This window comes from Xyrauchen texanus, chromosome 27, assembly GCF_025860055.1.
Source record: "Xyrauchen texanus isolate HMW12.3.18 chromosome 27, RBS_HiC_50CHRs, whole genome shotgun sequence".
Classification (NCBI taxonomy): domain Eukaryota; kingdom Metazoa; phylum Chordata; class Actinopteri; order Cypriniformes; family Catostomidae; genus Xyrauchen; species Xyrauchen texanus.
In genome coordinates this window covers 4,855,639-4,881,885 of record NC_068302.1, presented here as the reverse complement: position 1 = coordinate 4,881,885, position 26,247 = coordinate 4,855,639, and the positions used below count along the sequence as shown (strand labels likewise).

At 41.4% G+C, this 26,247-nt stretch overlaps 1 protein-coding gene across 1 annotated transcript in view; it reads left to right on the top strand.

Annotated features, from left to right (window-relative positions):
• Positions 1 to 9,416, top strand: part of LOC127620881 (probable G-protein coupled receptor 153) — a 128,700-nt gene extending 119,284 nt beyond the window's left edge. Inside the window, exon 4 of the mRNA XM_052094217.1 lies at positions 9,192 to 9,416. Coding sequence (XP_051950177.1) covers positions 9,192 to 9,382 — 191 coding nt within the window. The 3' untranslated portion in view covers positions 9,383 to 9,416. The remainder of the gene's footprint in view (positions 1 to 9,191) is intronic.
• The last annotated feature ends 16,831 nt before the right edge of the window (positions 9,417 to 26,247 follow it).

Genomic DNA, 26,247 nt, shown 5'->3' with positions numbered 1-26,247 from the left:
ACACATACATACTTAATAAAGCTCAACAAAGTCAGAAAAGACAAAATAAGTGCAGAAAATGGCACGCTGTTTCTCCCAGATGCGATTGAAATGTAATCAAAGCATAAATGCAACATGTTAAACAGAATTATCCAGTGGATTACCTCTATTAAACGAGCTTCAGGTGTTCGTGCTTGTTATCTGTGTTGATAGCAGGCACACTAAAAAGATTCGTGAAGCTCTTGTGATTGTGTATATATCCGCTTTTAAAAATGTACGATCGGATGGTCATTTCCTTTTAAAGCCACTCGTAACTGGCAAAGTTTACGCTCTTGTTTCAGCACAGCAGTTGATTGACAGGTTAGGGGTGGCACTTCACTGTTTCTGGGACGCATGCAAGATGGATTAGCGTTTACACCTCAGATGCAATCTGGTCACATGTGTTTTTGACCACATTTGTATGTGGTTTTTGTGATAAACGGTTTAGACCCCGTTTAGACCTGTATTTAGGGCTGACCACATGTGATCGGATCACCAAAAACACATCTTAATACCAGGTGGAAACGGGGTCTAAACACTCGTTAGACAGCCGACAATGGGCAACACTGCCCAGATTATACCTGCTGATGCCGTTTGATCTGCATTCATTGCCAGGCTGCCGAGCTTGGACAATTACTACTTGCTATCTGGGAATCTTTCTATTCACCAAAACGAACTGAATCGTTTAGAACAGTTTGTGTCTTGACACCAACTGATGCATCATCCATTTCAAGGATTTATTATTATTATTATTATTCAAAAGCATACATAGTTACAAATTATAAGAACAATAATGGGGGATACAATACAGATCTTTCCATTCTGCATATAAACATTAGTTGTAAACAAATTTTCTTTGTAAATAATTTAAAAAAAAATTACTCAAAGCATTAACATTTATTCGTACAAATTAGTATTGTCAGTAATTTGTTGTACTGTCCTGTACTTTTTGCACATGTTTGCACGTGCACTTTATATAGGTATATATAGGTAGTTTATATAGGTATTTTATATCGTTGTGTAGTCTCATGTGGTCCTATGTTGGTCCTTTGTTGTTTTTATGTAGCACCATGGTCCTGGAGGAACGTTGTCTCGTTTTGCTGTGTACTGTACTAACTGTATATGGTTGAAACGACAATAAAAACCACTTGACTTGACTAGTAGAGAGGTTTTCATTGATTTTCTATTTCTGGATAACACATTCAGTGAATGATAAAACATTCACAGATCCATGCAAAATAATTTAAAAGAAGGTTTAATAGACATTACTCTAGCTTTATGCAAGTGAAACTTCCCAAAAATAATGATTAATTTTAAATTATCATCAATTATGGGAAAGCTAGTTACAATCAAGGAGTAGATTATTTTATGAAATGCAGCAATTACATGGAGTAATTACATGAGCAAAATAAATGTGTAGAAGTTTCAGGTTCAAGATTACAAAAAGAACATTGCGGTGAAATGTCTCCTTTAAACTTAGCAAGAAAAGCACTGCAAGGATAATACAATGCAACACTTTAAAGTTAATTTCTTTTATCTTATTGGGCAGTAAAAATGTATTAGTCGAACTTCCGGTTATGGCGAGTAGCTGAGAGGTCGCAACTTTTGAGCTCTACTGCTAACTTGTAATTAATCCTACAATATTAGGCTCAGAACTGATCGTAAAGTTAAGTAACACGTTTATAAGAGTACCGGGAATTGAAATGTCACGAAGAGGAGTCAAAAAGCCCAAAATACAACGACAACAGGAGGACGAACATTCAGACGGAGAAGAAATGAGTGACGCCATGGCTGCCATGGATGACGGCCCCGACGAGGATGGCGAAATAGCTAACCCAAGAGATAATACCAATGAAGATATAATGAAAGCCATAATGTCTTTGAAAGGTGGACTTTATAAGAAAATTGATGTCGTCCAAGCAATAATTACTGTTAGCATATGCAGCATGACTATGATGAGGTGCGAAAGAAGTTACGAGACAAGGGAATCCACAAGCACAGAATCATCTTCCCAGCGCGACTCCTGGTTACACATGATGAGAAGTCTTACACTTTCCAAACTCCAGCTGAAGTGGAGACATTTTTTAAATCTGTTTGAATGATTGAGACGGTTATGTCAGAGGGATGCTTCGTCAGGAAGGTGTAAAAGCAATATTCAGGTTAGCCCACAAGACCCGTTATTCTGATCAGTGTCTATTTTTATTATCCCTATCCGTGGAATAGGAGAGTGTTCAGTCTATTCCTTCATAAAATAAATGCTCATTTTACAAAACTGTGGGCTTTAAACAGATTTGAAAAATACAGACACATATCCACTCGAGTAACATACTGGAGAGTTGAAATGACACTTGTTCACATGGGACGTTTTAGGAACTTAACGTGACCAAATTGGATACCTGTTCCCTATTGTGGTTCCCTTAAGAGTGGGCTAGGTAGGCTACATGGGTAGGTAATGTGTGTTTTGGTTCTAACAAAGCCCTTTCGTGGCTGTGTTTAGGTTGTAAATGTTGCATATTTCAGTTTATCATTCATACAAACTTGGTTTGAGTGGTTAATAACAAACCGTGAAAGCAGTTAGAGCTTAAGAGGGAAAAGTGACCAGTTTTCGCACATAGGCGGTTTCTATATAGTGAGAGGAGAGGGGGTTGTCCAGAGGACATGGGATTCGAGGTGGGATCTCTTTTATGTTTATAGTTTTTTTACTTTCTTTTTCTTTCCCTTTTTTTTATGGTTGTGTTCTCATCATTGCAGCTTTCAAACATTCATAAATTAATTTCACCTAAATGGCGATATACTATAACAAATGTCTAATAGTCTTAAGATTAAATTTACCTCATGGAATTGTAGGGGTATGAATAAAATTGCAAAGATCAAACAAGTGATGAGCAGGATCAAATTCTTGCAATCAAAGATAGTGTTCTTGCAGGAGACCCATCTGTTGAATGGGGATATCTCAAAAATAAAAAGAAGATGGCAGGGTCAGGTTTTGTCTGCTCCTTATACCAGTCACGCTAGGGGAGTTGTGATACTAATCCATAAATCTGTCCCGCTACAGATCAAAATATAGTTAAAGACCCTGCTGGCAGATATATCATGGTCCAGGGTATGTTATTATTTGAAAATATAAATCTGATAAATGTATATGGCCCAAATGAAGATGACCCCAAATTCTATAATAATTTATTTCTGACTATTTCAAATCTTCCTGAGCAATACATAATAGCTGGCGACTTTAATTGCACATTGGATCCAGGGAGGGACAGATCATCTGGCTTAGATAATACTCACACCAGATCAAGGAAGACAATACACCATTTTATCAAAGAATTAAATTTGGTGGACATATAGAGGCATGGGAAACCAGATGCAGTAGAATACTCCTGTTATTCCAGCACTTATAAGACTCATAGCGTATCGACTACTTTTTAGTTTCAGCATCACTTGTTTTCAAAATGGATGAATGTAAGTATAGCAGCATAGTTCTATCTGACCATGCAGCTATATCCCTGATATATAAAGATACTAAACTGGTAGGAGATCCCCCAAGGTGGCACTTTCAACCAGGATGGCTTGTGGATTCCAAATTTATAGACTTTTTAGATAAACAAATTGACTTGTATTTTGAATGCAATACTTCCCAAACATCTGCTAGCACAAGATGGGAGGCATTTAAGGCTTTTATTAGGGGTCAAATAATCTGCTTTACTAGTTCCAAGAAAAAGAGTGCACAACTTAAAATGAGGACATTAGATGGGAAAATAAAAAAACTAGAAACAGAACAAAACAAATATAGCTCTACAAATGCATATACCAAACTACTTCAACTCAGATCACAGTATAATGAATTGGCAGCTAACAAAGCAGCTGCCAGTTTATCAAGACTCAAGCATTTCTACTACGACCAGGGGGAAAAGCCTGGGAAACTTTTAGCATGGCGTATCAAACAACAGCAGACAGAAAGGTCTATTAACTGCATCAAAGCCCCAAATGGTAGCACTATGGTGGATCCTAAAGAAATTAATGAGGCCTTTGGGGTCTTCTATGGGAAATTATATAGCTCTGAGTGCTCTTTCAGCCTGGATATGCAGACTTTTTTAAATAATCTTAACATTCCAAAAATTTCTGAAGACGAAAAATTGGCATTAAATGGCGAAATATCAAAACAGGAAATTGCAGAAGCAATTGGTTGCATGCAGGCTGGAAAAGCGGCGGGCCCGGATGGCATCCCTATAGATATATACAAAATATTTCAATCCAAATTGCTTGCACCCCTTTTGGATATGTTCCGTGAGTCCTTCAGGAATGGTCTTCTGCCCGCATCCATGAGGGGTGCATTAATCTCATTACTCCCAAAACCAGGAAAGCCAAACACAAAATGTGAAAATATGCACCCAATTAGACTTTTAAATTCAGATACAAAGATACTTTGCAAAGTTCTTGCAAGGAGATTAGAAAGCCTGCTCCCTCGGTGGTGGGAGAGGACCAAAATGATTTCATTCAAGGTAGACAGGGATCTCACAATGTCCGACGAGTGCTGAATATTTTACACAGCCAAGAGGGGCGAAGGACACTGCTTTACTATCACTCGATGCAGAGAAGGCCTTCGACCGAGTCGAATGGCCATATCTGTTCGAGGTACTTAAATGCTTTGGCTTTGGGGATATATTTTGCAAATGGGTGAGATTGCTTTGTACTGGGCTCACTGCAGAAGTCTTGACCAATAGTGTGGTTTCTAAACCCTTTAACATCTCTAGAGGCTGCCCGCAAGGAAGTCCCTTATTGCCATTGCTATTTATTCTGGCAATAGAACCACTAGCTATAGCGGTGAGGGGACATAATGGCATATATGGAGTTCGAGAAGGTAATTTAGAAATAAAATAGCACTTTTTGCCAATGATGTAATTTTAATCCTAAAAAATCTAAATAGTTCTATCCCTGCACTCCTAGACCTTACTGAAACATTTGGGAAAATATCTGGATATAAAATAAATTATTCAAAATCATCCATAATGTTACTTAACGAATCAGAGAGGGAAAATAGCAATGTTTATGCCTCTACCTTTAAACCAATGGATAGTTTCACATATTTGGGTATAAAAATTGTTCCTGAGGTGAATAAGATTGCTCCGATTAATTATGATCCGACTATGGAAGCCGCTACGTCATTAATAGAAAGGTGGACATCTTTACCTGTCTCAATGATCGGCAGGATAAATATTCTTAAAATGAACATACTCCCTAAATTTCTCTATCTATTCCAGAATATCCCCTTGCCCCCTCCCTCGTCTTTGTTTACTAGAATTACGAAATTGTTTACCAACTTTATCTGGCAAAATAAATGTCCTAGATTGCGTCTATCTTTATTATACCTACCATATGACAGAGGAGGCCTTAAATGCCCAAAGATCCAATGGTTTTATTGGACAGCTCAACTAAGATCTATCATGTTTTACTTTTTGGGTGAAAATCCTCCAGCTTGGGTGGATCTGGAATCCTGTGCTATTTCACCGAGCTTGCCATTGCACTTGTATTTGTATTCAGCAGATCGCAAATTCCTGAGGAAACATACAGACAACCCTATAGTACTAAATATGATTAATGTTTGGTTTGACAGTTGTAAGTATCTGAATATCAACACTTCCTGGTCATGATTTAGTCCTATCTGGGGCAATGTCAATTTTAAACCAGGAAAAAGTGATCCAGGTTTTCGGATTTGGGCTGAAAAGGGGTTAAGGAAAGTGCAGGATATGTACAGGGAAGATGAAGCACTTATGTCCTTTGCAGAAATATCAACCAAATATGACATTCCAAAGAATCCATTTTTCAAATATCATCAGCTTAGAAGCTTCATAGCCTCATCTCAAAACCAGTCATTAGATATGCCTGTAATTTCCTCATTAGATATGCCTGTAATTTCCTCATTAGAGTCGGCAATTATAAGAAACTGTTATGATAAAGGTTTAATTTCATCTTTGTATAACTTGTTTGTGTCTGTGTCCAATGAATCCATTGAATCCAAGCTAAGACAATGGAAGGAAGATATAGATGATGAAATACCATTAGAAGTCTGGAATGAGGCATGTAAGAAGGCTCAGAGACAAACAGTTAACAGTCGCCTGAAACTTTTACAGTATAAATGGTTGATGCGAGTATACATAAACCCAGTTAAATTGCATAAGTTTAATGATAACATTCCTGATACTTGCATCAAGTGCAATGAGGCAAGAGGGACAATCTACCACTGTATATGGGAATGCATCAAAATAAAAACCTTTTGGCAAGATATTATTTATATGATAGGTCAAATGTTATCAAAAAAACTACCACTGGATCCTAGATTTTTCATTCTGGGTATATATCCTACCAACATACACTTACAAAGCAGAGAGCTTAGGTTTTTGGACATGTGTATTTTACAAGCTAAACGTACAATTGCTCTTACGTGGAAAAACGTTGATGGGGCAAGACTCGTGATGTGGATCAAAGGAATGGTGTCAAACATGTCAATGGAAAAGATAACGTATATTCTTAGACGTAAACAGAATAATTTTGACGATATCTGGAGACCTTTTATGAACTTCCTAAGACATGATGTTAATGTTGGTAAACTGCTTCAGCAGGAAGAAGCTCTGAGGGAGTAGGGTAGCATTGTGATGTTGAATATTGATTTGAGAAGCACCCTTTATTTTAATTTTAATCTTACTTTTATTTTATTATAATTATTTATTTAATTTAATCCCCTTTTCTTTTTTATTATTTAACTTTTATATGTTGTATTATATATATGGTATATAAGTATTTTCTATGTTCGTATCCAGAGGGTGGGTTAGGGTGATGGGAGGAAGAACAATGTAAAAAATGTTTGCTGGGTTCTGTATAACTGTTGTACACTGTATAACTTGATGTGATTAGCAAACTGAAATTCAATAAACACACTGTTAAAAAAAAATAAAAATAAAATTATTAGTCTCAGACTATATCTTGTCAAGCATAGCATGTTGTTTCTATTTCACAAGTGTGCTTGAGGGACAACTTAAGTCTTGTGTGAGACATTTTCTAATGTGAAAATTATTACATTTCTTATCAAGATAGAGATACCTCCAATAGAACTAATATCTAGTTTTGGAACCTGTCCAACTAATGAGTTGTATCTAAAACATTCTTTCACAAGATGAAGCAATTTAGGAGAAATGCTTTTCACAACCAAATGGTATTCTCTAAATGAAGACAGAATTCCTAATAAATTTCTCATAAGCATAAATCTGCCTGTTACAATTTAGTAAATCTGAAACAAAAATAATTCCCTTTTCAAACCAGTCTTTCTTGAATCTAGATTTTTTTCTGAAATAACACGTTGATTATTCTGTGAGCATGTGTGTGCCGAGGATTTCATTAAGGGGGCATTAATGTTTCTGATGTATTTTGCTTGTTGGAATTAGTTGATTATCGAGTTGATTAATACTAGTTTATTAAATAGTTATATCAAGTTATATCCAATAATTGTCTGTCCTATTTTACATGCATGTAAAACAACCTTATTATAATAACTTAATTGAATACAATTTAATATTCCACAATATGTGCTTACATTTGGCTTTATTTGAAGTGTGTATACCACAACACCTTGATGTTAAAATAATGCACTAGTGTCGTCATCACGTGATGATGTAAAATAATTGTTGAATCGTTTTTGGAAACGTTTCATTTATACGAAACGTCCGAAAGAAACGTTTCGCAGAAAAGAATCTGACTTCCTTTCACTAACAGTGGTAGGAAGTCAGATGCTAGAGTCTATTTTTGCAGCGCTGCTTATGCTCAAGTAAAGTGACAGTGCACTGTTGATGGACAACATGAATGTAATTTCACACAAAAAGTACAAATTACATATAGCTTTGGCAGAACGCTTGAGAAGTTATTCATCTTCACAACTGAATGACACAAGTGCTTTTTCCTGCGCTCATCAGACAGCATGCAGGGAAAGACGAGGCTGAATCCAGCTTCAACTGTTTGTATTCAGTAAAAGGGACTCGAAACTACACAACTCTATCACTGGCAAGTGAAATGTTAATTTCATTATTGAAAGTGCAGAATCATTTTATTATTTGCCAGTGGCTAATAACAGAGGTTTTTTGGTCACACAGTGAGTAATTTACTTGCATATGTGAGTGATTTATTCACAATGTAGAGAGCTGAGTTAAAGTTAATTACCTCAAAGATTTGTCGTCGTCCTCAACCAAATAACGGACGGAATACTCCAGTGCATATATCTGCGAGTGTGTGAGTTTACAGCAACGGGTGAGGAACTGACTGGCGCGAGCAAGAGAGCGCAAACAGCCTTTTATTTGATGTTGTTATTAGACAACAGAGAATTGCAAAAATATTTTTGATGAGAAGTGTAAAAATGTTTTTGGTTCATTATGAGACCGTGGTGGGGCAAATTAGACTAGTCAATTAATGGGAAACACTGCGATTGGATTAGCTACTCATGTGCTGGACTGTCATGTTTTTGGCTAATGCAGGACACTACTGAATGATACGCATCAGAGGGGATTTAGAAGTGGGTATAGGCAATGCAGACTTATAAAGAAGTGGGTATATGCCGTACACCTACATCACTGTTTGTAAGGATCAGACCTTATTGTGTTCGCTGCCACTAAATGCAATAATTATTCAAGACTACATTAGGTTACATCAGCATCATGTAAAGAAGATTTCATGATGATCAAGTTTGAAATACTTATCAATCTCCCACTCCTGATAACCATTTTATAAGTTATGATAATTAAATACTCAATGTAGTTACATTGAAATCACTTTATGTTTCTGTTAAAACGCTTCCAGTGTGAAAGCCCTGTCTAGTCTTCGCACATGCCTTGCTCAAGCTTGCAGTGTGAAACGGGCATTAACATGGTAGAAAATGCTTCTTCTAGAGTTTTATTAACTTTTATTTAGTCAGAACACTTAGATATGTAAGCAAGACAGACAGACATTTTACAGTGGGATAGATAGCTTTACTTTTCTAGTCAGTATTTACAAATGTTTCAACTGTACTCAGTCTACCCTACAGAACTATTGAGTGCATGCTCTAACTCCTTAAAATGAACAGGGGGTAGAAATATGTCAAATTTCGCTCCTTGAAATTTACTGGTCTTTCCGTCTGTGTGTTGCTCCAGGTGCCCCCTACAAGAAGATACTCCCACGACGAAACCGACATGTGGACCACCAGTCAGATCTCGTCTTATCTGCATCGCTGGGGTTCCACAGAGGGCATAATTGGCATCCCTCTGTACAGCTCACCATGCCACAGGAGACGGTGGAGCAGCCCGGCATCCTGCCACATATTTACGTTGTGTTACTGATATAGCCCTGCATTGCTTTCTTTGATATTGGCATTTCAGTAAACGGTTTGATTTGCAGATTTCTGATTCATTATATGTAATCTCAAAGACCAGCTTGATTGTGGAAAGTTTCTGAATTTAAGCAGTAAGCCATATAGCGTTTGTTTACAGCACAACCACTCACAGAGTGGCTTTTGCAGACTCTTTTGCTGTGTTTTTGACGTTTCTGGTGGTGTAGCATGTTTTTAATATTTTTTTTTTTATTTTTTTTTATTTTTAACTAAACAAAAACCTATTGCCTGCAGTCTACATGCACTTTTTACAAAACAAGTGGCATATTGTTTTATCATGTGAAGAAAAAAAGCTTTCAATTGAAAACTGGTATAATCTGATTTGTTCTCTAACGTAACCACTGAATCAGAATCAGATATTTGGTGTATTATTTATTGTGTATGACCATGTCTTCTATGTTTATCCAAAACATTTTAGGTTGTCTAATTATTTGTTTTTGTTTATTCATGTAAAATGCACTTTTGTAAATTTCGTACAGCCAGATATTAGTGTTAAAATACCAGATGGTGCTTCATTCCTAGGCAGCTTCACATTGGAAAAACCTATGGGTTAATCAATATATATATATTTTTTTTTTAACTTCTAGAATGATACGTAGCAGTAAAACCTAATATAAGGCACTTTGATACACAAATTTGAGATGTTCACCTTAATGGTGAAAATGATCACCCGTGCAGTAGCCTGGTAAGTATTTTAAAAAGTTTTGAATATGAATGCACACAAACCTTTTTCAATTTCGCTGAAGCTTAGGTTATACTGAAAAAATACAAATTTATTGAAGCTGTTAAACTACTTCTGAGCAATCAAGGTGGCAATGGATTGAGTATTTTATTGTTTAATCGGAAATTCTCTTAATTGTTTATTTATTTTATTTATCTGCCTACAGAGCAGTTTGTCTGATTACATAACTGATGATTTATTGCTTGTAAAGGTATTAGAGGAAAGGAGGAGGCGAGAACCGGCTTGACAATATAAATAATATTTGAATGAAGAACTTAAACAAAGGACAAACACACACAGGTGTCAGACAGCTGCCCGTAAATCTCTCTCTCTGCAGTCTCCAGTCGGCCTTTATCCCTCTTTGAGGATTAATTAGCTTGATTAGGGGCCGGGTGTGTAGCATCCAGTGTACCTGGATGAGGGAGGGGACAAGTGGAGGGAAACATAAAAAAATGTGGCACCTACACACCATCACGTCGATCTTGACAAATTAACAAAAACATTTTAAAAAAGAGAGGGAAAGGCCAACACGGAGTGGCAGTGGGACAGAGAGAGGAGAGAGAGAGGGGAAAAAAACACTCGCCGGTTCTTCGATATGCCGTAGCTTGGTCCAAGGCCACTCCTCCAACATCCAAAGGACGACAGCCGCGCCTCCCCGGACTGATCGGAAGCAGTCTTCCGGCCCCTGGTGGACGAAACACCCTGCTGCATTCTCGGGAAACAGAAGGGGTCTCCCCCGCCTATGGTAGCGGTTCTCTAGCCGGGCTGTAAAGTTGTAGTGTTGTAGGTGCTGTCCATTGTACTGAAACACAGCGGAGGAGATCAATAGACAGAAAGATTTCATCCTGGCGCTGAGCCTGTTATGAACTATTTAGTATTATTATTGCTTGCTTTATATCATTGCTGCTGATGTGAATGATGTCCAGATTCAATGGTCTGTCTGTGCCCTTAAGTGTGAGTGTGGCATGTGCGTTTAGGCCCAGCAGCTTGGCTGGACTCAGGGTAAGTGCTTTGAGTCTTTTCTCAGCACCCAAGCCTCGGGACGCTCTTCTGCCTCCCTACGCGGCTGTGGCTCAGGTGGCCGGCTGGCATTCGCAGGGTTTGTGGTTCGATTCCCAGCCCACACGACTCCACATGCCAAAGTGTCCTTGGGCAGGACCCTGAACCCCAAGTTGCTCCCAATGGCAGGTTAGCGCCTTGCATGGCAGCTCTGCCACCATTGGTGTATGAAGGTGAGTGTGAATGTTTGTGTGAATGGGTGATTGGGACACAGTGTAAAGCGCTTTGGGAAACTCTAAGGTTAAAATAAGCACTATATAACTGCAGACCATTTTCCATTTACATGCTATTACCTGCTCTCCCCCGCTGTGAGGCCCCCCCAGTACGTCAAAAGAGATCGTCCCTCTGGTGCCCCTGGCGCGGAGTTTGGACGTGTGGCTTTCGCTGTCCAACCCGTCGTGCTGCTTGGCCAGGACCATCCGACTCAGCTATGCGATTCAGTTCGCTCCCGCCTCGTTTAAGAGGTATTCGCTCCACCTCCGTACGCAGCGAAAAAGCCAGCACTTTACGGGCAGAGATCACGACTCTGCTTCTCAAGGACGCGATAGAGCCGTCCCTCCAGCCGAGATGAAGAAGGGTTTCTACAGCCGTTACTTCATCGTACCCAAAAAAGGTCGCGGGTTGCGACCAATCTTGGACTTGCGAGTTCTCAACTGGGCCTTACACAAACTCCCTTTCAAAATGCTCATGCAGAAACAGATTCTAACCTGCGTTCAACAGCTAGAATGGTTGGCGGCGGTAGACCTGAAGGATGCGTACTTCCACATCTCTATCTTGCATCGACAGCAACCCTTCCTACGGTTCACGTTCGACGGCCAGGCAAATCAGTACAAGTTCCCTTCGGCCTGTCCCTGTCCCTTTGCGTCTTTACCGAAGTCGCAGAGGCAGCCCTTGCCCTGCTACGGGAGGTGGGCATCCGCATACTCAATTACCTCGACGACTGGCTCATCCTGGCTCACTCTCGAGAGTTACTATGCGCTCACAGGGACCAGGAGCTCAGGCACCTCAGCCGTCTAGGGATTCAGGTCAACTGGGAAAAGAGCAAGCTAGACTCAGAGTTAGACTCAGTCTTAATGACAGTGTGCCTCACCAACGAGTGCGTGCAGTCAATGCTCAGGTGCATATGAGATCGCTTCAGCACTGGATACAGACTCGTGTCCCGAGATGGGCATGGCGCCACAGCACATACGTGTGATAATCACCCCCTCCTGCCGTCAGACTTTCAACCTTTGGACAGACCTCTGTTTTCTGCGGACCGGAGTCCCCCTACAGCAGGTGTCCATACATGTTGTGGTCACCACAGATGCCTCTCAACAGGGTTGGGGCTGCCTAGAGTTGCTGGCTGTTTTCCTTGCCCTGCGGAGGTCTCGACCGCTAATTCGGGGCAAGCACGTCTTGATCCGTTCAGACAGCACCGCGACGGAAGCATACATAAATTGCCAAGGCGGCGTGCGCCTGCAACTGCAACATGACGCCGGATGCGGTGTCGCCCAGCGGAGAGTGGAGGCTCCACCCCCAGGTGGTCCAGCTTTGGGACAGATTCGACATGGCACAGATAGATCTCTTTGCCTCCCAGGACAACACCCACTGCCTGCTCTGGTATTCCCTGACAGAAGCCCCTCTCGGGACAGACACGTTGGCTGCGCAAGTACGAATTTCCCTCCACCTTGAAGGTGTATGTAGCCGCTATCGAGGCCCACCACTGCACAGTAGACGGCAAGTTCTTGGGTAAGCACGACTTGATTATCAGGTTCCTTAGAGGCGCCCGGAGACTGAACCCTCCACAGCCAAGCCTGTTCCCCTCCTGGGATCACTCAGTGGTCCTCTCGGCACTTCAGAGACACCCTTTCGAGCCACTTGACTTAGTTGAGCTCAAGGCCCTCTCCCTGAAGATGGCCCTCCTGATTGAGTTAGCCTCCTTCAAGAGGGTTGGAGACCTGCAAGCATTCTCTGTCAGCAACACCTGCCTAGAGTTTGGTACGGCACATACTCACGTTATCCTGAGGCCTCGACCGGGTTACGTGCCCAAGGTTCCTACGACCCCCTTCAGGGATCAGGTTGTGAACCTGCAAGGCAGACCCACCCCTTTCTTTGCTGTGTCCGGTACATGCTTTGCGTATCTATTTGGAGCACACGCAGATCTTTAGATGTTCTGAGCAGCTCTTTGTCTGCTTTGGCGGACGGCGGAAAGGGAACGCCATCTCCAAACAGAGGTCAGCTCACTGGGTCGTTGACGCCATCTCACTGGCTTACCAGACCCAGGCTGTGCCCACCCCCTTGCGGGTTCGAACACACTCGACGAGCAGTGTGGCATCCTCGTGGGCACTGGACAACGGAACTTCCCAGCAGACATCTGCAGGGCAGCGGGCTGGGCAACACCCAATACCTTTGTGAAATTTTACAAGCTCAGGGTTGAGTCGGTCTCGTCCCGTGTTTTGTCAGGTCCGAGCCGGTAGAACTCAGTAATCTGGAACAGCTGACCGGGTGTTCCGCTTACACACAGCACCCTTCACCAAGTTGATCCAGTGGGCCTTCTCTCCCAGGTTAGACACTAATCATCGCTTCCTGGATGTTCTTCCTCCCTAGCCTTCTGGCCTGTGAATTCAGTGGCGCAATTCACATCCAGACCCACTATGAGCCACAGGTGCTCTGTACAGGGTCTGTACAGAGCACCTGTGGACCCACGCCTCCCTCTGGTAGTCCCACTGCCCCCGGTCGCCGTGCTTGTAGGGCTCCTCCTCATCAGGCAGGACCTATTACCGCGCCACTCCCACGTATGGCTTCACAACCCTCTTTGTGTATTTGCCACATGTTACCTCCCCCTAGTCTAGGCAGGATGTGGCTTCCGCATGTTCTTTTCCCCCTGAAAGAATAGGACCGGAAAGACCTCCTTCTCTGATGCATTTCATTGCACTAAGACAGCCCCAGCTGCTTCACACTCTATGTGAGAGACATAGAGAGAGAAAAGGCTGCGGCTGGCGGGCTTGCTCCCATGCTAGTCATGTAGCACCTGTTCCCCCCTCAGGGGTGCTGGGAACCTAAGCGAAACGTATATAACGAAACTTTTGGGGGTGTTGGGGTGGGCTACGTGCAGCCAATACAGTTGCCTCTAGCACCCAGCAGCCTACTTGCACCTGTGTCAAAAGTTCACATAACACAGGCTAGTGCATGGTGCTTTTGAATGGGACCCCTTGTGTCACTTCATTCGACACAACGTCGAGTACAACAGTTACTGTTGTAACCTCCATTCCCTGAGGGAGGGAACGAGACGTTGTTTCCCTTCTGACGCGGCACTAGACCTACCACTGTAGACAGCCGTACCTTATTCTCGGCTCCTCAGTGCAAAAACCTGATTGACATATGACACATGCTTTCCTTTATACTTGTATGTCTGGGGGCGGGATATGCAAATTCTGTCTGCCAATTTTTCATTGGCCTTTTCTCAAGTTCAGAGGTTCGCGAGGCTCCCAAGGAAGACCCCTTGTGTCACTTAATTCGACACAATGTCTCATTCCCTCCCTCAGGGAATGGAGGTTACAACAGTAACCGTGACATTTTTAGATGGATGGCGAGGCTTTTTAGGTTGAATGGAATCTCTGATCCAGTTTGTTTGGCTGTAACTTGTTCAAATCTTGCAACCCGGCAGTGTTGAAATACTATTGGTGAGTGGGCAGTGGGCGGGATCACACAGGCCAAAACATAAACAGAAATATCGGCCTGGAATGGAAACTTCAAATTAGAAAATACAGGCTGTATCATTGTTATCGGAGAAGCCAGTATTTCAACGTAGCAAATTCTTTTCAAAGAATTTTTTTTTTGTTTCCAAATTCTCTAATGACATATTATTGTCATTTTATGATTTAGTACAGTAAAAATATTACATATAGCACCTTTAACTTACAGGATGGATGGATGGATGGATGATCTGGTCTGTCTGTCTGAACCAGTTCATCATTGAAAGTTCTCTTTACTGGCTATGAATATCAGCAGGTGGGGCTTATTCTACTACAGATAAAGCACTGTAAAAAGCGCTGCTTTTGTTTTTTACGGTGTCACATGGAAAGCCAAACAGCGTAAAAGTGGCGCTTTAAAAGAAAACACAGAAATGCGTCAAATATGGCATTTTTAAAGATTTTCCAAGTGTTTTTATGGTGTTTACAATTTCTGTGGCATATTTTACAGGGCTATGACATTGTATAACGCTGCAAAACATGCCGTTTTGTATGTAAACACGTTAAAAAACTATGCATAATTTAGACTCTTTTTGCTTTACATACGTGAATCTCACATGTGTGTGTTCAGTTCTGCGCGTGTACCTGCCAGATGTGCGTTTTTGTTATGTCTTCTTGCAGCGTGTTGATTGATGTGCACAATCATATTTTTCCTCTCGAGTTTGGGATTTGCGAATTCTGCAGCTTTAAATTTTTCTTGCACGCTGTGTTTCTGCGCTTGCGTATTTATGTCCATGATTTGACATCATTCTAGCACTTTATTCAAAGGATTGTGAGCCCATGGTCAGACCTATTGTTGGGCCAGTCACATTAGCTATCAAAACAAGCGCACAAATGGTCAAAACACGTCATCGTTTTGCGAATATCATCCATCATCTTAATAATGTTTAACTAATGCAATACTCTAGAAAATCCACCTTTGCCTAGCGCATTAAATTAAAAGCGAATTGAGAGTTTACAGAGCACCTGTGGACCCACGCCTCCCTCTGGTAGTCCCACTGCCCCCGGTCGCCGTGCTTGTAGGGCTCCTCCTCATAAGGCAGGACCTATTACCGCGCCACTCCAACGTATGGCTTCACAACCCTCTTTGTGTATTTGCCACATGTTACCTCCCCCTAGTCTAGGCAGGATGTGGCTTCCGCATGTTCTTTTCCCCCTGAAAGAATAGGACCGGAAAGACCTCCTTCTCTGATGCATTTCATTGCACTAAGACAGCCCCAGCTGCTTCACACTCTATGTGAGAGACATAGAGAGAGAAAAGGCTGCGGCTGGCGGGCTTGCTCCCATGCTAGTCATGTAGCACCTGTTCCCCCCTCAGGGGTGCTGGGAACCTAAGCGAAACGTATATAACGAAACTTTTGGGGGTGTTGGGGTGGGCTACGTGCAGCCAATACAGTTGCCTGTAGCACCCAGCAGCCTACTTGCACCTGTGTCAAAAGTTCACATAACACAGGCTAGTGCATGGTGATTTAGTACAGTAAAAATATTACATATAGCACCTTTAACTTACAGGATGGATGGATGGATGGATGATCTGGTCTGTCTGTCTGAACCAGTTCATCATTGAAAGTTCTCTTTACTGGCTATGAATATCAGCAGGTGGGGCTTATTCTACTACAGATAAAGCACTGTAAAAAGCGCTGCTTTTGTTTTTTACGGTGTCACATGGAAAGCCAAACAGCGTAAAAAGTGGCGCTTTAAAAGAAAACACAGAAATGCGTCAAATATGGCATTTTTAAAGATTTTCCAAGTGTTTTTATGGTGTTTACAATTTCTGTGGCATATTTTACAGGGCTATGACATTGTATAACGCTGCAAAACATGCCGTTTTGTATGTAAACACGTTAAAAAACTATGCATAATTTAGACTCTTTTTGCTTTACATACGTGAATCTCACATGTGTGTGTTCAGTTCTGCGCGTGTACCTGCCAGATGTGCGTTTTTGTTATGTCTTCTTGCAGCGTGTTGATTGATGTGCACAATCATATTTTTCCTCTCGAGTTTGGGATTTGCGAATTCTGCAGCTTTAAATTTTTCTTGCACGCTGTGTTTCTGCGCTTGCGTATTTATGTCCATGATTTGACATCATTCTAGCACTTTATTCAAAGGATTGTGAGCCCATGGTCAGACCTATTGTTGGGCCAGTCACATTAGCTATCAAAACAAGCGCACAAATGGTCAAAACACGTCATCGTTTTGCGAATATCATCCATCACCTTAATAATGTTTAACTAATGCAATACTCTAGAAAATCCACCTTTGCCTAGCGCATTAAATTAAAAGCGAATTGAGAGTTTATTTGCATATCAAGTGTTTCCATTCAGGATTTCTTATGTGCAATTTCAAAATTCATATCTGAACATTTAGCACATAAATTTACATACTTAAGGAACTGCAAAACGGAGACGCACCTCACAGGCTTGGCACTAATGAACATTCACAAAGCAATCACTTATTTAATTTGACATGCCAGGAACCAGGAGGCTGAACATTTCACTGTAATGGCACTTTTCCACTGGATTTTTCTGAGCTTTCTTTTCCACTGCAGTTTACTGCCGCCTCGATGTGGGTGGGATTATAGGCTGATCATCATAGTTGTGTCGACTCTACTGCCGTGACATCATCTTATATGTGACAGAAACATTACTGACAATTACACGACCGCTACTAGCTCATTGTGCTGCATAAAGCAGGTGTTGCATGGTGAATATACACAAGTGTAACAGTTAAATTGGCCTGGTTGTTTTAGAAGCAAGCTTTCCAGTAGCTGGTCAACTAAATAAAGTGAAGCTTTCAAGCTTCAAGCAGAGGACTTACCACGCAGTGGAAAAGCCCCATAAGATGGCATTGGTTTCTTACTTTAATCAGAAATATAAGACTATTGCTTTGTTAGTAATGTATATTGTAATGACAGGACAATTGACAGATTTTGCGCATGCAAATAATTGTGCAAATTAACTCTCAATTTAAGAGGTTTAAATGTAAGTTTATCAAAAAATTATTTAAATAAGAAAATATTTAAATTAAAGTTAAATAAAAACGTTTGAAATAAGAAAGCATAATGTAAACGAATAATTGCTGTTGGGATTCAAATACGAGTATTGTCCTCAAGAGTATTATACTTTCCAACTTGGAGGAACCGCAACAACCCCAACTTCAGAATCCAAAATGGCTGCTCAGTGCATCAACATTAAGTGAAACAGTAGTAATATATTGTTTATTAGCACTTCTGTTTGTCTGTGTCTCAACAAACTCAGTGGTGCCCACAGTACTAACCACCCTCTATCTGTGGAAATTATACTTCATTATCTGTGCAAAATACCGCTTTTTATTGTTTTTTCGACTGGTATTGCTAACAATGGCTACTTCCCCCACCCCGTCCATCTTGGTTTTCCAGCTTGTGTGCTGAAGCATGCTCAACTCGGGTGTGACGTTATTCCTAGCTCCGACTTCCAATGTAAATGGAACACACCATAATTCCCTAATATTATCAAAACAAAGACAACTGTGAAAACAAAGAGAATGGCATCCAACTCCCTACTTCCAAATCAAAACGTGTGTATGAATATCAACACATCAAAGTACCAAGCACACAAATCCAATTCAAAATCCAAAATTGTAAACCGTGTTATAAGGGCCAAAACACATGAACAGCAAATTTCACAAGAGTAGCAATAGTTAACACAAACTGAGTCAGTGATCTGAAGCACAGTAGATTGGTGGGTTTTTAAAGGCCAATTGATCTTGGCTGCACCAATTACACAAGTCCACGTAACATTTCTAAATTGGTGTCTGTGGTGCCGCTGTTGTCCATGACACATCCTCCTGCAAACAGACACACAACCAGAAAACATCTTACATTAGCAAGTTCAACCAAATAAATAAAATATTCTTCATTATCGCCAAACTGAAATGCTAAAGAAATCTGTTAAAACAAAAAACATGAAATAGCAAATATAAAAATTATGAAAACACATCTTCCCTATAAAAAGATTTATTATTGATTTTCTTTCCTTTTACAAAGTAAAAAATTTAAAGGACATATAAAATCTTTTCTTTCAAACATCTAGCACTTCAAGTCTTTGCAGTGAACTCTTTGTATAATTAAAAGTTAACAATTCAATGTCTTACTTTGTGATACGTTTTTGTAATTTAAACCAAAAACACACACACACACACACACACACACACGCAAGGTGTCGGACAGCTGTCCGTAAATCTCTCTCTCTCGGTCGCACTGCAACTTCCAGTCGGCCTTTATCCCTTGATTAGCCTGATTAGGGGCCGGGTGTGTGGAATCACGACCCAGCCCCGCCCTCTGCCCTGCCACAATGCCTTATATTAGAAGTGTTAAATGTGCTAAATGATGTTAAATGCAGTGAAATGAAAACAAAAATGTAGTTAATTAAATTAGTTAAATAAGGTTTGCTGGAGAAAACAGATTTGTGCAATTGGATTTTTGACTATAAATCTTACAATATCTTATAGTATTGAGTTCAAACCCTTGTGACAACTTCCCCGTAGGACAACTAGCCCTGGTCTCTCTTTTATCTTTTTTTTTCTGGTAAACTCTTTGATTTGGAAAATAACGTGGTAAAAAGAAATGTTGACGACTAAATGTGTAATATCAGGTTGGATGTGATAACCCAGCAAGCACATTTTTGTTGTGGCAACATTGCTGTCACATACCATTTTTACTTTGAAACTTTGTTCGTGACGTGTTATCCACATTGTGACAACATTAATGTAAGACATGTGAAGGCTATGACAACATTGTTTACCAACTTTTAGCAACTGCGAGACGACGTTTCAGCTACATTTGTTTATTCCTGATGCAATAGCAACACATTACTCTTGATTAACCATTATTTTTAACACAAACCAATCGAAATTAACAACATCCTCTCTCACATAATCTCCTCTCTTGATTTCATTCTAGCTTGGAAAAAAGTTACTTTTTACTTTTTAATACTTAAGTACAATATAATTTGAATAATTTTTACTTACACTCAAGTATGTTTTTGGATAGATACTTGGACTTTAATTGAGTAAAATTTTCTCTCAGTATCCATACTTTCATTTAAGTATTTAAGTATTTCACTTAAGAGTACTTTTTACACTTTTTACAACACATAATTATTCATATGCATTATAAGATGAAGATCTGCTGTAAAAGATGTGGAGAATGATGGGAGGCCCAAAGAGTTCTATGTCTTTTATGTCCTTTTCTTATTTGGTGTGGCATTAAAACTTGCTTTGTGTATGTCATCTAAAAGGCCATGACTGGGCAATCTCGTGTAGGGTCCATCTGCCTCCAGCAACTTGGTACTGATTAAAATTATGTTGTTTTAATTGAAGATCATGTGTCTGATTATACATTATGGTTCTTTATTATCTCAACATTAAGGAAAAGTCAATCTCATCTCTTGCTATTTGTAAAAGAAGCTGTTAAAGGTCCATATTGAAAGGCAGATTCAAAAATGTATTTAATGGAGTAGAGGAGGCTAAGCATCAGAAAGACATCTTTTTAAGGAATCATTTATATTTTCAGATAATAAAGAGAGTACAATGATCAAGTCTGGAAATTTGTGAATGTCTTATGAATTAAAGCGATGAAATATCAAATCTGTAACATCTATGCTATATCTGTGGTCCATGAAATGATCACATATTATTTAGTTAAGGAAGAAGAATAAAGAGTGAAGAATTGTATTGCTTAAGCTTTGAAATGACAAACATTACCTGCAATGTAATTTTATAATTAACATATTTACATTCATTGACTGAAGGAAGTGTAAAAAGACTGTGGGTTCTATTATTTATTTATATGAAATGTATAGATATGTTAATAATATTAATAGCATAAAATAATTTATTAGAAGGGCTAAATATAAATACACAAAGCCCTCTCTTTATAGTGTGTGAAGGCCTTTGTGTTTTTAAGTAAAAATATTACAGATTTGACATTTATGCATTTGGCAGATGCTTTTATCCAAAGCGACTTACAGTGCACTTATTACAGGGACAATCCCCCCGGAGCAACCTGGAGTTAAGTGCCTTGCTCAAGGACACAATGGTGGTGGCTGTGGGGATCGAACCAGCGACTTTCTGATTACCAGTATACCAGTGCATGTGCATTAGACCACTACACCACCACCACTCCACTTAAAACTTCACATTAAAAGAAAAAGCACAATGTACACAATTTGTAAAAAAAACAAAAAACAAATCTCTCCCTTTTTTCTCCTAATTTGGAATGTCCAATTCCCAATTTGCTCTATGTCCTCTAGTAATATGGCTAAAAGTCTTGATAGTGATAGTATTTGACTAGCTGGGGCCCAGGTCAGGAAGCAGACACACAGACTAATCCGAATGTCTGCTTGTTGCCTTGAGACGCCACACAGCTCACATAAACAACAACACATAGAGACAGAATCACATCAATATCATATAGAGACTGTGTCTGTTCCCTGAACTACGAAACACAAAACTCTCGCTAAATTATTTAAAAACTTGAAAATAACAAAACAATTGAAGATAAACATCATATAAAGGTAGGGCTACTTAACATTAGATCTCTTTGTACAAAAGTACTAATGTTGCACTTGCAACAGAATATAGATCATGCAGGCTGTATTCTGATTTCCTTGGTGAATTTTCTCATTTTCTATTAGATCTAGTAGTTACTGTGGATATAGCTTTAATTTTTGGTGACTTCAACATTCACATAGACAATGAATATGACACATTGGGATTCGAATTTATCGATTTTCTGGAGTCAGACAAAATGTGACAGGATCAACTCATCGCCATAATCATATGCTAGATTTAATTCTGTCATAAGGAGTTGATGTAGATACTATAGAAATTCTGCTGCAGAGCATTGACAGCTCAGATCATTACCTCATCTCTTGTATGCTGCAATCAGCCAATGTTACTCACCACTAAAGATAACTTCACTAATAATCTTCCAGATTTATTTTATGTACTCAGTAAACCAAATGTCTAGAAGAACGTCATGGTTACTGTTGTAACCTCCGTTCCCCGAGGGAGGGAATGAGACATTGTGTCAAATATATTGACTCAATGGGTCTTCCTGGGATGTCATACGTACCTCTGAACCTGAGAAAAGGCCAATGTCAAGTTGGCAGACAGAAATTGCATGCCCTGCCACAGACATACAGGTATAAAGGGAAGTGGGGCAGCGAGTGCCAGTCAGGATTTTGCACCGAGGAGCCGAAAATAAGGTATGCCGTTTACAGTGGTAGGTCTAGTGTTGTGGCAGGAGGGACACAATGTCTCGTTCCCTCCCTCGGGGAACGGAGGTTACAACACTAACCATGATGTTCCCCTTCTGTCACTCTCTCGACGTTGTGTCGAATGAAGTGACACAAGGGGTCCCATCTAAAAACACCACACACTGACCGTGTTATGTGAACTGTTGAGACAGGTGCAAGCAGGCTACTTCGTGCTAGAGGCAACTGTGTCGGCTGCATGTAGCCCTCCCCAACGCCCCCAAAGAGATGTCACATACAGACCTTAGGTACCCCGTACCCCTGAGGGGGGAACAGGCGTTATATGACTAGCATGGGAGTAAGCCCGGCAGCCGCAGGCTTTTCTCTCACTATGTCTCTCATATAGGACGTGAAGCGGCTGGGGCTATCTTAAAGCTATGAAACATGTGAAGGCGGTCTTTCCCGGTCCTATTCTTTCAGGGGAAAAGACCCTGTGGAGGTCAAATCCTGCCCAGTGTAGGGGGAGGTAAAATGTGGCAAATACACCACGAGGGTCGTGAAGCCATACGTGGGAAATGGCACAGTGGTAGGTCCAGCCTAATGAGGGGGGACTCTACAAGCATGGCAACCAGGGCAGCGGGGCTGCCCAAGGGAAACGTGGGTCCGCCGACAGGGGGACCATACCGCGGGAAATACATCACGGGGAGTTTGCCTGAAAAGGGAACTAAGCCCATGGAGCCCGACCCCAGTACAGAGCACCTGTGACTTGTAGTAGGTCTGGCAGCGAAATGCTCCACTGAATTCGCCGGCCAGAAGGCTAGGGAGGAGAACATCCAGGGAGCGACGCTTAGTGGCTAACCTGGGATAGAAGGCGCACTGGATCAATAAGGGTGAAGGCCGCTGTGTGCAAGTGGATCACTCGGCCCGTTGTGCCGCGTTACCGAGTTCTACCGGCTCGGATCTGACAAAACACGGGATGAGACCGACTCGACCCTGAGATTGTGAAATCTGGCTAAGGTATTTGCTGTTGCCCAGCCTGCTGCACAGACACCCGTAAGGGCGCAGGCACGGCCTGGGTCTGATAAGCTAAGGAAATAGCATCAACGACCCAGTGAGCTAACCTCTGTTTGGAGTTCCCTTTCCGCCATCCGCCGAAGCAGACAAAGATCTGCTCAGAACATCTAGAGCACTGCGTACGGTCCAAATAGATACACAAAGCAGGTACCGGACACAGCAACGAGAAGGCTAGATCTGCCTCTTCCCGGGACAGCTTGCTTGCAGGCTGACGACCTGGTCCCTGAAGGGTGTCATAGGAACCTTGAGCACGGAGCCCAGTCGCGGCCTCAGGATAACGTGAGAATGTGCCGGACTGAACTCCAGGCAAGTGTCGCTGACAGAGAATGCATAGAGTTCCCCAACCCTCTTGATGGAGGCTAATGCGATCAGGAGGGCCGTCTTAAGGGAGAGGTCCTTGAGCTCAACTGAATCAAGCGGAAGGGTAATGATCAAGCTTTTTTCCATATTATATCTTGAAAATAATTATTCCAAAAAGATATCCCTCGCGGTGTAATTGCTCGATTCCTATATAAATGTTGTCTTATACACTTATTTGTAAAATTTTTACTACAAATGTCAACTCCATTAATATAGAGTAAAGGATCTGTTTTGGAAACATTACAAGATTGCACGTGACTTCTCATCCTCTCTCAATTCATATAAACACGTTATTTCACATTTAGCTATATTAAGCTTTAAACCAGAGGCTTCAGAGAATGTCTGTACAAGTTTTAATGCTGCACATAATTGTCCCTTATCTTTCAAAAAAAGAACAGTATCATCCGCAAGTTGAGTTAATCTAATTTGTTTATTGAAAATGGTAATCCCTTGAATAGTTTGTGAAACTTTTATAGAAACAAATTCCACTACAATAAGAAACAAGAATGGGGATATAGGGCAACCTTGACATACTCCCCTCCAAAAGGAATATTGGTTCGGATATTGGTTAATAGAGTTATTGATATTTTTATGAAACATTTTAATTTTGGAAATAAAATTTTCACCAAAATCAGAAAAGCATAAATTCATACTCATTCGTGTCAAATGCTTTGTGGAAATCTAAAAACACCATCAGTGCTTCAGATTCCACTAAATCTGAATAGTCTATCAAATCCAAAATGAATCTAATATTTCAATTTATATACCGGTGCATCATCAGATTTGTCGTCTTCAGAGCCATTCTGTGCTGTGTGCTATCACGAGCCTGTCAAACTTTCTTTCCTCTGTTAGGAGTTAGATTCTGTTAGGCAGTGCGCAGTGAACTGTTTCTGTTTTCTCTTTCTTGCTTTCAAAATGAAAAAAAAGGGCGGGGAAAGAAATAAAAAATATATATATATATATATAAATATGACAGCGTCAAGACAAACGATGCCCTTCCTCCGCTCTATATCCGAGAGGGACACGCATCAATTTTGTTTGTCTGGGGGAAGAGCATGCTGCTCTTGCGTTGCGGCGGGGCGGGTGTGCGCATTGTGATCTGCTTTCGGGCAAAATGCTTAGCGCTCGCCTCACTTACTTCAGGGAGTCAGCGCCCACTCTTTCTGAGGAGCGAGAGACGGGTCGTCCCTATCGCTCGCTCTCTCCCCAGATCCAGCTGATCCTTCTTGTAAGCCTGAAGCGCGCCTCGGCACCTCTTCGTTTCACGAGGGGGGCGCTGAACCTCTGTACATTCCACGCATAATAATAAAGCGGCTGAGAAATTACTCGAGGTGGTTACTCGGGCTGTAAGGAACTACAGCTAGACTGGCCATGAGAACAAGAGACCCCCCCCCCCCAAATGCTACAAACTATAAGACAGATTTCTGTCTGGTGGCTAAAAAAAAATAAGATAATAATAATAAAAAATAACAAAAAAGAGGAAGGGAACGCTATATTAGTCCCTTCCTTTCTTTGATGACCTCCATGACGATCTTTCTCATTCATGGAGGAATCTTTTTACTTCCTGTGTCTTCGTGCCCTTGATGTCGATATATTCGACTATCATGGGTGCTGAGACACAGGGGTATTCAATGATGCCACCGGTCGAAGAGACGCTTGCGGGCTATCTCTCGCCGGGTTCGGCATCATCATTTAAAAAGCCCTCCCTCCCCACAAAGCCTTGCAGGATGACCTCCACTTTAGTGGGGAGGGCTTATCAAGCAGCAGGTCAGGCTGGTGCTGTTCTGCACACAATGGCTGTATTACAGGCTTCCCATGCTGACCTGCTGGACGACCTGAGTGTGGGTGCTGTGCTCGATGAGCAAGCTTTTTCTGAGCTTCGTCGAGCCACAGATCTTTCTCTCCGTGTGACCAAGCAAACAGACCGTGCTATTGGCCAGTCTATTTCTGCCTTGGTCAGCGCAGAGAGGCACCTTTGGCTCAACCTTTCGGGCATCAAGGACAAGGATAAAGTTTTCCTCCTTGATGCCCCGGTTTCGCCTACTGGCCTATTCGGAGACGCCATGACCACGGTTATCTCCAGCTTCCAAGAGGCAAAAAGCCACGAGGAGGAATTCGGGCAGTTCCTCCTTCGTCGCACTCAGGGGGCGGGTCCGTCGGCCACCCAGACCTGCCTCGGTCTAGTAGGCAGACAAGCTTAGTAAAACAAGCGTGGTGTGTCATGCTCCTCCTCCCAGGCATTGGGGACAGTCTCGTCACCCTCAGCTGCTCCAAAGCAAGACCTCAGGACATTCACAAATGCATGATGCAGTGCCGGCTCCTTTGTGACTTTCCTTTCCCACTCTAGGTGCATCTCGTTGTCGCAGGCTGCTAAAGACAGATGCCTCCCTGATGGACAGGGTAGCAGCCTTAAGTGGTCATCCAGCTTAAAGGGAATAGGAGGGTCGTCAGCTCGGTTGTCACAGTAACTGTCTCGAGTTGATGGCTGTATTTCTGGCCCTGAAATACTTCCTCCTGAGGCTACCATGTCTTGGTGCGGGTGGGCATTACAGCGGTAGTCTCTTACATAAACCATCAGGGAGATCCACGTCCATGTCAGCTGATTTTCTGGCATGTCGGATTCTCCTTGGGGCCCAGGG